This window comes from Sparus aurata, chromosome 9, assembly GCF_900880675.1.
Source record: "Sparus aurata chromosome 9, fSpaAur1.1, whole genome shotgun sequence".
Taxonomy (NCBI): Eukaryota; Metazoa; Chordata; class Actinopteri; order Spariformes; family Sparidae; genus Sparus; species Sparus aurata.
In genome coordinates, this window is record NC_044195.1 from 500,915 (window position 1) to 512,341 (window position 11,427).

Sequence of the window (11,427 nt, forward strand, 5' to 3'; positions counted from 1 at the left end):
AGTTTTTTCGTTTCGTTTTCTTTTCCGATTTTTCCGTGAGGGTCGCGGGATGTTGCCGCTTTTTATCCCCCTGAGGGGTTGCGGGGCTTACTGGGGCCAAATCCAGTTTGTACTCATGGGCGAAGGCCAGGGTACACACTGAATGAGTCGCCAGCTCATTGCAGGACCCTTACTGATGGCAGTGGCTGCCACACAGGTGCCAACTGCACATCAGGAGCAATTCTGGGGTTCAGTATCTTGCTCAAGGATACTTTGACATGTAGCTCAGTCCCGCCCCAGGGGAGCCGGGGATTCGAGCCAGCGACCTTCCGATCACTGGTCCACCAGCTCTACCCCCTGAGCTACAGCCGCCCCTTAATGTAACGAGTAATGTAACTAATTACTTTCTTCAGGGAGTAATCATGTAATGTGAGGCATTACTATTTTGGGGAGTAATGTGTAATATATTACTTTTTTGAGTAACGAGCCCCAACACTAATAACAACTGGTGCAAATATAAATGCCTGTGACATAGGGCTGCACGAAAAATCGTAAAAAAATCGCGATCTCGATTCACACATACATGTGATCTCATTTCCACACATAGCGATTCTGAAGCATTTTATATCTCGAGCTGGATCACAAACAAATGCTCCTATTTTCCTCCCGGATTTTTTGAAACGGCCCCAAACGCAGCACTTGATTCAGTGGAGGAAGCCCGCCTGCAGTTAAGTGTATGGAAGGAGTAAGTGAGAAGCCGGTTTCAGACGGGGCAGCAAGCCGCCAATCTGCCCGTCCTTTTGGCGGCTAGGTCCACGGTTTTAGACAGAGGACGGCAAATTGAGGGTCTGTTTTGGTCCGCCGATTTGCCGCCTCGGAGGGTACACTTATTTCCACCTCGCATGCTAGATGGGCAACTGGACAGCCGCTGATATCCGGGAGATGCTAGCGTCTCCTGGATCTCTAGTTTGTTGTTGTAGCGCATGCTAGGAACGGTCGCTACTTTCAAATTAAAAGCCCCCCGCTAAGAACCCAGTTCTCAACTCCAATGGGGTGCAATGTAAAGCTCTTATTTTGAAGACAAATTTGTTGTCAATTGTTCACAGCCTAACTTCGTCACGTCATGTCACATGTTTACGCTGACCCCAGAGGCAGCTTTTGGAAAAGGAGGAGTATTATGCCTCTGTTTTAGAAAGCCGACCACAGCAGCTATCACATATCACCTAGCCAAGGCTATGGCCCCAATAAACACTGTACAACATGAGGGATTAAAGGATGCCCTCTCATCTTGGAGACTAATTTACTTTTGTAAAAATCCTTTCTCATCAATGAACTTGAACAAAACAAAAAAAAACATTGCTTTGGCAGAGGCATAGTAGTATGCCTTTGCCATACTACAATGTTTTTTTGTTTTGTTCAAGTTCATCAGTGCAATAAACATTTTGTGAAAAAAATCGTGCCAGAGAATCGTGATCTCAATTCTAAGCAAAAAATCGTGATTCACATTTTTTTCAGAATTGTGCAGCCCTACTGTGACATAATAGTAAATGTTTGTGAATTTTGCATTTAGTTTAAAGCTGAGAATTGCTATGGTTCTTTTTCTAATGACCTAGATGTCACTATTGAAAGTAATGCTACATGGTAACATGTAAAAGTACAGGTGAAACTCGAAAAATTTTTCAGTAATTCAACTTAAAAGGTGAAACCAATGCAAAGCATACAAAGCGAGATATTTCAAGCTTTTATTTGTTATAATTTTGATGATTATGGCTTACAGCTTATGAAAAGGCCAAATTTAAAATCACAGAAAATTACAATATTACATGAAATCAATAAAAAAGTATTTTAAATACAGAAATGTCAGCCCTCTGAAAAGTGTAATCATGCATATGTACTCAGCATCCATGCCATGCCGCACTGAGGCAGTAATTTATGAAAAAGGGGCCCAAACCAAGTACTATCAGCCTGTGGCACTGCTGAGGTGTTATGGAAGACCAGGATGCTTCAATGACGGCCTTCAGCTCTTCTGCATTGTTCGGTCTCATGTCTCTCATCTTTCTCTTGGCTATTTCTTCAATAGGGAGATGCTAGCGCGTAAGTGCGTGCGTGCAATATGGAAGGGTTAAGTCCTGGCCATAATCATATCCTAAGTCTGTTATGTTCAGTCTCATCTTCTCTCCTGGCCTGTAGAAACATGTGTGTATGTTACAGCGAGACCTTGTGAGCATAAAGACTGCATCAAGATTTAATTAAATTTTTGGGAAGATGATGTGACTAATTTCACGTATGTAATTATCTGCTGCACAGAATTAAGTTGTGACTTTGCATAATTTTTTGAGAGGGACAGGGAGAAAGGTCACAGTCAGCTATAACACAATAGTTTAAAGTGCTTTAGGGTCTTTCTTTCTCTTCTTTTATAATCTGTATTTTTTTTTTTTTTGTCTCAAAGTTTTCCTCCAGCCTCAGCCTCGTACATCTTGCTCCAGTTTGCTCAGTACGGAAACATCCTTAAACACACGGTAGGGAATGTCACACACATCCAAAGTCCTCACATCTCTAACTTTAATTCTAATGTTTTTTTATGTATAACTTATATATTTCTTATTTCAATGATTTAAAGTTACGAGTGCTATAGCTAAAATACAGTGGAGAAATTGTTCAGGAGTAAGTCAGCTCACATTTTATCAAAGTTATAAATTGATGGTTTTTTGGTGACATGTAAAGTTTTGACTGAACTTTATTTTACACTTGTAAACACTGTGCATGTATACACCTGTCTGCCATGTTCTAATGGATAGATAGATGGATGGATTTTTAAGGTTATCATAGCAGGGGTACAAATACAATCAAAATTGTAAGGGCAAATATAGAAACAATAAAGTACAATATGCAAAACAATAAAGTACTATATACAATATAATGCTTAAAGGGATATTCCGGTGTAAATTTAATTCATGGTCTAAATGACCGTGAAACTGTGTTACACTCCCTCTCCAGAGATCAAGTTAGCAGACCGCTAATTTACGGAGTTTTATCAACCTCAGAAACAACCGTACGACAACTATACACTGCAGTAAACGGGTCCAAATATAAACCGCCACCAAAAAGCCACAAATAATGCTCAGAACAGCACCAAACTTCTACAACAGTAAAAATAGGGTCTCAGCACCTAGTCCGGGGCATCTAACCTCCGCTAGTTTAGCTGGATTTGTATTGGGAAGCCAAAAACAGAGTTCAACTCTACTTCATCAGCTTCCAGGTCGGGGAAGTCCCGACGCGACGATTACCGAGTGCGGTTAGAAATGCTCAATTCCGTTCTTTTCCCTGTCCGTTCTCGATAATAACTGTTATAAACCGGCAGGTAAGACACATAGGAACTTTGATTGCTTTTCCATGGAGTCATAATCATACATTTTTATCCATGAGCCGCGGAACTCTACTGCACTCGGTAATCGACTCTTCGGGACTTCCCGTCAACAGGAAGCTGCTGCAGAAGAGTTGTTAATTTAGTCAGCTTTTCAGTAGAAATCCAGCTAAGCTAGTGGAGGTTAGATGCCCCGGACTATGTGCTGAGACCCTATTTGTACTGTTGCTGAAGTTTGGTGCTGTTCTGAGCATTATTTGTAGCTTTTTGGTGGCGGTTTATATTTGGATCCATTTACTGCAGTGTATTGTTGTCGTGCGGTCGTTTCTGAGGTTGATGAAACTCCGTAAATTAGCGGTCTGCTAACTTGATCTCTCGGGAGGGAGTGTAACACAGTTTCACGGTGTGTTAGACCATGAATTAAATTTACACCGGAATATCTCTTTAAGCAGTTACAAAATATGATAAAATACTGAGGTAAATAAAATAAAATGCTGAGCTAAGTGGAACTTAAGGTGCAAGAGAAATAAGGTGCAGTTTTATTTACAGAGATAATCATTTAAAGCGCAATAAATTATGTGTGTGTTTTTGCGTGACTATTGTGAAGTTTGATGGCACCAGGTAGGAATGATTTCCTGTGCCGTTCCTTATGGCCGTGGGGTTGAATGAGTCTCTTGCACTATTTTTGTTTACAACACAGTACTCCTTGAGCACAGACCATGTTTGTTAGATGTATTGGACAAGAAATGCCCTCAGGTCGGGATATTGTTACATTTTAACTGAGGTTTATGCATTATTACATGCATTCTCATACACTAACTTGTTTTAATGCAGCTAAAATGTGTGCAGTCATAAGAAGGTACATGACTGTTTCCAGTTACAGTTAACTGGTAATAGTTATAAAGTTACATTCATTACTTTTATAAGACTGATCACAATGAGTTGCATGCAGCAAGCATAATACAGATTCGGGGAAAAGAGGGCAGTGATGTCAGATCAGTATACTTAATCAGTACCCAGGGGGAAAAGTCATACCGGTGTATCCCAAGTTTGTATTAGTGCCCTTGTTGTACCCATGTGGAGAATCTGCTGTATGTGATACTAAGAGAGGAAAGTAAGTTCCTTGACCACTGAACTTTGTTTTATAGTAGGATCCAAAAGCTTGGAACTATACAGCTACACCATTAGCTCAGGTTTTTGAGGTGTGCTGTTGTGGAATTGACTGATACCTGTTTTACTGACAGATGGCTTCTCCTGGTAACTGGATGCACCTTCAGTATCAGTCCAGACTTCAGGCCAGGAAAGCTCTGTCTAAAGATGGAAAAGTATTTGGTGACGCCATCATGGTGGGAGTCAAACCCTGCATAGAGAAGGTCAGTTCCCTTTTACTCACCCAACTGTCTAACTGTCTTCCATCTCTCTGCCATCTGATTTGCCCTCCACATCAGATGACATTATGACCATTTCAAAACCTGACCTCAACAGTGGTGAAGATGTTTTTCTCTCTGTCTCAGAGTGTGATGGACAGCAGTGTAGCCGTCCCTTCTCCTCTCTCCACCTCATTCTGCTCCGTCCTGCCCTCCACTCCTCGCTCAGCCATCAGACCACTCAGCGCTGCTTACAGGAGCTCTGGCAGTGACTACCAGGTGACTTGTGACCTCATGATTCACTTTGGGTCTCCTTTTAAAGTCTGAACTGTGCCATGTGTCTTACTTTAACAACAAATGTGTGTCTGTCTTTAGGTGGTAGCAGACAGACAGACACCCAGGAAAGACGACAGTTTTGTTTCCAAGGCAATGGAGTACATGTTTGGCTGGTGACATTACACAATGCATCTTGGGATACCTTCAGCCTCAGAGGAGAGTGTGGCATCAATGAACTGACAAACTGGTGTGTGTGTGTGTGTGTGTGTGTGTGTGTGTGTGTGTTTGGAGGAGGAGGGTCTTTCTTTCTCTCCTTTTATAATCTGTATTTTTTATGTTTTTGTCTCAATAAAGTTTTCCTCCGAAGTCTGAATTTAATGATGCTGAAGTTTTATTCACATGTGATGATGTATCGTCAGCAGCATGGCGGCAGTGTTCACTTTACAAAGCATAGTTGCGTCCTCAGATTGACATAGCTAAACCAAGTTCGTGGACATGAAGCTATAACAGCCCCTGGCCTTCTGGTTTCAGTTAAGTCATCACTGACGTTGGATAAAGCCTGCACCAAATGTATCAGTTGATCCCAAGGTGTTGGATGGGGTCAAGATCAGAGCTCCATGCCATTCAAGTTCTTCTACACCAAATTGAGGAAATCATTTCTTTATTGAGCTGGCTTCGTGCATGGATGCCATTGTCATGTTAAAGCTGCAAAGGAACAAACAAAAACTGTTGATCCAAAGTTGGAACACAGGCCCAATTCCATACTAGGGGTGTGAAAATTAATCGTTTCAACGATGCATCGCAAATGCGGACATGGACGATTATGCATCGATGCAGTGACACACCATAATAGATTATAGCCTACTCACGAGACTTGTTGATTTTCGGGCAGCGCCCAACACTTTCTTTTCTACTCTTTCCGGCCGGTTGACAGTAACTACGGTAAATGCGTTTCATCTGACTGACGTCACCTCATTCATTGTGCGACATGGCTGAGGAAAAAGTCATTAAAAATTCACCTAGCAGAGAGTGTGTTATTGAACCTAGTACTTTATCTGATCATGGTCCTGTAAAACTGAAATTAAATTTAGGCTTTGAGTGGCACTTCAAATACTGGAGACTGAATATTTCATTGCTAACGGACCCAAGTATAAAAGAACAAATAAAACAAACTATGGACGAATACTTCACAATTAATGGTAATGGATCAGTATCCCCCTCAACTCTTTGGGATGGGGCGAAGGCGGTGCTGAGAGGAAAGTGTATTGAGATTGCTGTCAAACTAAACAAACAGAGAAAGGAAAGGGAAAAACAGTTGGAAAGCGATATAAAAAGACTAGGACAAGACAAAGTGACTAGTGATGAAAATGTACTGAAGCAATTACAAGACAGTAGAACTTCCTTGGATGAACTCCTCACACGAAAAGCTGAGGGAGCACTTCGATACACAAGCCAAAGATACTATGAGATGGGAAATCGAGCGAGCCGGCTACTTGCCTTTCAACTGAGAAAAGAGCAGTCAAGCCGCATTGTTCCTAGGATAAAACACCCGACATCTTTAACTGAGGTCTCACAACCAGAAGAAGTAGCTGAGGCATTTCGAATTTTTTATAAAAAGCTTTATGATGCACCAAAAGAAACACAAAACAAAAGGAAATTGGAAGTTATGTTCAAAAATCTTAATTTAGCGAAACTTTCTGTGTCTGAGGCAGATGAATTAGTAGCTCCTATTCGAGAAAGTGAGATACAAGACGTTATCAAGTCATTGAAAAACAACAAATCCCCTGGCACAGACGGTCTACCAGGTGAATTTTATAAAGCCTTTATGGAGGAGCTTGTGCCAAAACTTTGTCAGGTCTTTAATTACGCTTTACAGGAAAATGAACCACCAAAGAGCTGGTCAGAGGCCGTAATAACAGTTTTACATAAGGAGGGGAAAGACCCACTGGACTGTGGGGCCTATAGGCCAATCAGCTTGCTGGGGAATGACATAAAAATTATCAGTGCCATATTGGCAAATAGGATGCAGAAATACTTAGGTAAATTGATTAACCCTGACCAGACCGGTTTTATACCGGGTCGTCAGGGTGCAAACAATATAAGGAGAGCTTTAAATGTAAAATCAGTTGCAAGGCATTCTGCCCGCCCGTCAATGCTTCTCAGTCTGGATGCTGGGAAGACATTTGACAGGGTGGACTGGTCATATTTGAATTATACTATGGAACAAATGGGATTCAATTTGACATTTATAAGATGGATTAATACCCTGAATAAAGACCCAATATCAAGGGTTAGGGTTAATGGGTACTGCTCCAAATTTTTTGATCTTAAAAAAGGTGTTCGGCAAGGAAACCTGGTCTCTCCTGTTTTGTTTGCACTGTGTATCGAACCGCTTGCTGAGTTAATAAGGGGAAATGATCAGATTGAGGGAATAGTGGATGAGGGAGGCGAGATGCAAAAAATGTCATTGTTTGCGGATGACGTTCTTTTGTTTATAAGCAATCCACAGTCATCTATACCGGCTCTTATGCAATGCCTGGGGGACTATGGGGAGGTTTCAGGGTACAAGGTTAATGAGGGGAAATCAGAAGCAATGATGATAACAGGATGCTGGCCTACGTGCTTGGACAGTCAGGTGAAATTCAGGTGGTCAAAAGGGGGCTTTAGGTATCTGGGAGTCATTCTGACCCATACCTCAAATCAGTTATATAAAGCAAATTATGATAAACTTATTTATCAAATCAAAAATGACTTGGAAAGATGGGAGATGCTTCCTTTGTCTTTATTTGGGAGGGTAGAAACTATCAGGATGAATGTCCTGCCAAGATTATTTCTTTTTAATGCGTTGCCTATCACTGTTCCTGTATCTACCTTTATATTTCTGGATAAGCTTGTTTCCAAATTCATATGGCAGAACAAAAGGCCTAGAGTGAGACTCAAAGTCCTCTGTGCACGCAAGGATATGGGTGGATTAGCCTTGCCGCATTTCAGAAGTTACTATTGGGCAGCACAACTTGGAAAATTGGTTTCATGGATGAGATTAGATATGGATACAAAATGGGTACATATAGAGCAAAGTTCAGTAAAAAATACATCGCTCTCAACCCTTCCCTTTCTAAATTCAAAAGTAAGGCATAAACTTAGGATACAAAATGAATGTGTTAATCATACATTAAAGGTTTGGGAGAAGACAAGACGATTGTTGAATTTACCTCTATCTCTATCAAGGGCAGCAAGAATAACTACTGCCTGTGACTTCCCGCCAGCAAAAATGGACAGTGGTTTCATTAGATGGGCGGGTCAGGGCCTTATTACAATAAATCAATTATTCGAAGGAATGACTCTCAGGGCTTTCTCACAACTTCAAGCAAAGTATGGCACTGATTCTAAGGATTTATTTAGATATTCTCAAATTCGGCATTACCTGATGACACACAAAGAGTGGGACAAAATTAAAGAAGTTCCATCTAATTTTGAACAATATTGGATTGACATAGCTGAGAATAAGATGAATACTAAAAACACAATATTATGTATATATGGCAGGATCCGTATGGATACATCAGTGGATACACTTGATGTGAAAGCTAAATGGGAATTGGAAGCTAATACCATGATTGCTGATGAGGAGTGGGAGAGTTCTTGGGTGCCCTGGCAGAAATGTTTAAGCAGCCCAATTTGGAGGGAATCTGGCTGGAAGTTGAGAGCAAGATATTTCAAAACTCCTTTGGTAATAGCAAGTTATGATAATAACTGTTCCCCCCTGTGTTGGAGGGGTTGCGGTATAACAGGGGACTTTTCCCACATCTTCTGGGATTGCCCTAAATTGCAAAAATTCTGGGAGAATGTGAAGCAACAAATATGTGAGATTCTGAATTTAAATAGACCAATTGAACCACAGCAACTAATTTTGGGTACTGTATCGTTGACGGATTTAAGGAAAAATAGTGTGTTTATGCTCAGGGTTCTTTTATTGATTGCACATAAAATGATCACAGTAAATTGGTTTAAGCCCCATCCACCCACACTGGACCAGTGGTCTCAAAGGCTGAAGGATGTAAATTGCATGGAACACATAACGGCAAACCTTCGACTCCAGACGGACTTGTATCTTTAATAATGGTCACCTGTTATAATGTATTTGGAAAGGTGAGAATACTGTCTCTGTTCAACTGGGCTAGATGGTGTTTTTATTTTTATTTTTATTTTTTTTTAATTGCTATTACTAATTAGATCTACAAAGAATATTCGTTCACCTCTTTGCTATTTGATTGTACTTGTATTTTGTATTTTGTCAGTTTGATACCAATATGAGTATTGATACTTGTCATAATGTGTGAGATTTGGGATTTTATGAAGACACTGACAAGCACAAACTGGGCAAAACACATGCAGCGTGTCACGCAAAAATTAAATACCTTGGGAATACCGCTAACTTGAGAAACCACGTTAGCCCTTTTCATCCGGAGAGGCTACTGTCAATGTTAGTGGTTGCCAAAAAGACAGCAGATCCAGCCCAGCCAAGAACTTATGTCACTCTGCCAACTCTGCCACCCAACACGGAGAAAGGGAAGATAATAAGCCAATCTGTGGCAACTTTTATAGGTAAGGATCTACGGCATTATTCTGACAACACCGGGTTTCGTCACCTGTTGAAGACACTGGAGCCGCGATATAAGTTCCCGTCACGCAGCTACTTCACAGAAAAGGTTACACCTGCACTTTACCACGAAACCAAAGCCCAGGTAATTTAATCAATGAGCCAAGCTAGTCGAGTATATTTATTTTATACAGGTAGGCTCGACCAATTGAGGCAATGTTAAAAATTTACATCAGTATAACATATTTCATATGTCAATTAACATTGTTAACGAGTAAACAGCACTACATAAACTCGTGCGGATTAGTTCCAAACACTGTGTGAAAGGGCGACCGGTGAGCGGCTGGATGATGCCGAAGAAAAGTCGAGGAGATGGTCAGGTTTTCCAATTTTACATTTTCTTTATTATTGTGCACTCAGATATCAGGCAACAGACGACAGTATGGTGAGCGTCATAGGTTTAACCAGCAACACAGACAGATGGTAAAATGGCGCCTTATATACTGTGCTACCAATTAACCATGGCTATTCAACCAAGTGACACTTTCCCCTTTTACCTTTAGCACAAACGCTTCACCCCTCTTCTGTTCCTGATGTGCCCCTGCCAATAAATCTATAAAATACATTTACAATAAATAACAGAACCACCAAACATTTGAAATCCCCCCCCCCCCCCCCCCCCCCTTCCTATTCGGCCACTTGGTCTCTCCCGGAACGTTTATCACGGTGCCCGTGCCCCCGGGGGAATCTTTTGGCCGCGCACCCTGGAGCAGACACAGGACCGGACAGGTAAGTGTTAACACAAACAACTTCGTACTCGTACAGCATTCACACTTATACCACCCGCTATTGCACCACATATGTTTACCAATAAACTCTGCACATGCTTCACACTGTTATCCTCTCAATTACACACAGTCTTTCCGTCGGAGCTCAACTTCGCTCTACTCTCTTGCAGGCGGAGCCGATTCCGAGTGCCGCACCTGCCCGAAGACATGCAGTCACCTGCGGTCACAAGGTCTAATAAATAACTCAACTATTCAATAAAAAGAGTACTGTAAATATCTGTATGAACTGTGCAAATACGCAATGTGCAAAATGTACTGTGCAAACTTTGGCAAATAAAGTGCTATCGTGACTAAAGTGCAAAGTACCGTCATTACTGTACCTTCCAAGTTATTGTGCAAAAGAACATAATTACCCACATGTGCAAAATGTACAAGTAACGAAATGCGCTTCGTTACACACTGTCATTTGGGCGCTGGACCTCATTCACTTACATTGCTGCGCATCGAATAGTTCCAGAGGTAAGTTGCTGAAATAATGACCTCTTTTGCATTGTCAACTGTCTATATTGTATCAGAGGCCCTTTGTGGTGCTTATACTGGTCTTCATTTGTATATGCACAGCGTAATTATCTATATTTTATCTTGGTTGTTACAACCAATTTTCAAGCATTGCCTGCTAGCTAGTTAGCTAGCGCGACTTTGCCAGCTGTGAAGGTAGTGTAAGTTATGACCATAACTATGGATCTATGAGACCTCAATCAGACCGTCACCATCTCTTGTCACTCAAGGTGAAGACTGTGGTGACGGTCATCGTTCAGTCTCTTAGATCCATAGTTAAAGTCATAACTTACGATCTATTTCTACCTCACTCAGACTGTCACCATGGTCTTCACCTTGAATGATGCTATCATCTCCCTATCCTCGAGACCATATAACAACAAAGTCATGTGACTGACCTTAAGGAGGCTTGACTCGCCGCCTACAAAAGCATCCAGGTGAGCATGCCTCTCCCTCTTGCCCGGAACGCCTCAGCCCGTTCTGAGCGACAAGAGA

At 41.4% G+C, this 11,427-nt stretch overlaps 1 protein-coding gene and 1 long non-coding RNA gene across 4 annotated transcripts in view; both read left to right on the plus strand.

Annotated features, from left to right (window-relative positions):
- Positions 1 to 5,364, plus strand: part of nup35 (nucleoporin 35) — a 95,684-nt gene extending 90,320 nt beyond the window's left edge. For all 3 annotated transcript variants that reach the window (XM_030429130.1, XM_030429132.1, XM_030429131.1), the window contains exons 6-9: positions 2,429 to 2,498; positions 4,588 to 4,716; positions 4,858 to 4,989; positions 5,086 to 5,364. In XM_030429130.1, coding sequence (XP_030284990.1) covers positions 2,429 to 2,498; positions 4,588 to 4,716; positions 4,858 to 4,989; positions 5,086 to 5,163 — 409 coding nt within the window. In that variant the 3' untranslated portion in view covers positions 5,164 to 5,364. The remainder of the gene's footprint in view (positions 1 to 2,428; positions 2,499 to 4,587; positions 4,717 to 4,857; positions 4,990 to 5,085) is intronic.
- Positions 5,365 to 10,284: 4,920 nt separating this feature from the next.
- On the plus strand, positions 10,285 to 10,736 carry LOC115587603 (uncharacterized). Its single transcript, XR_003985089.1, has 2 exons — positions 10,285 to 10,375; positions 10,545 to 10,736. It is a non-coding gene; the product is annotated as an uncharacterized LOC115587603 (long non-coding RNA).
- Positions 10,737 to 11,427: the final 691 nt, after the last annotated feature.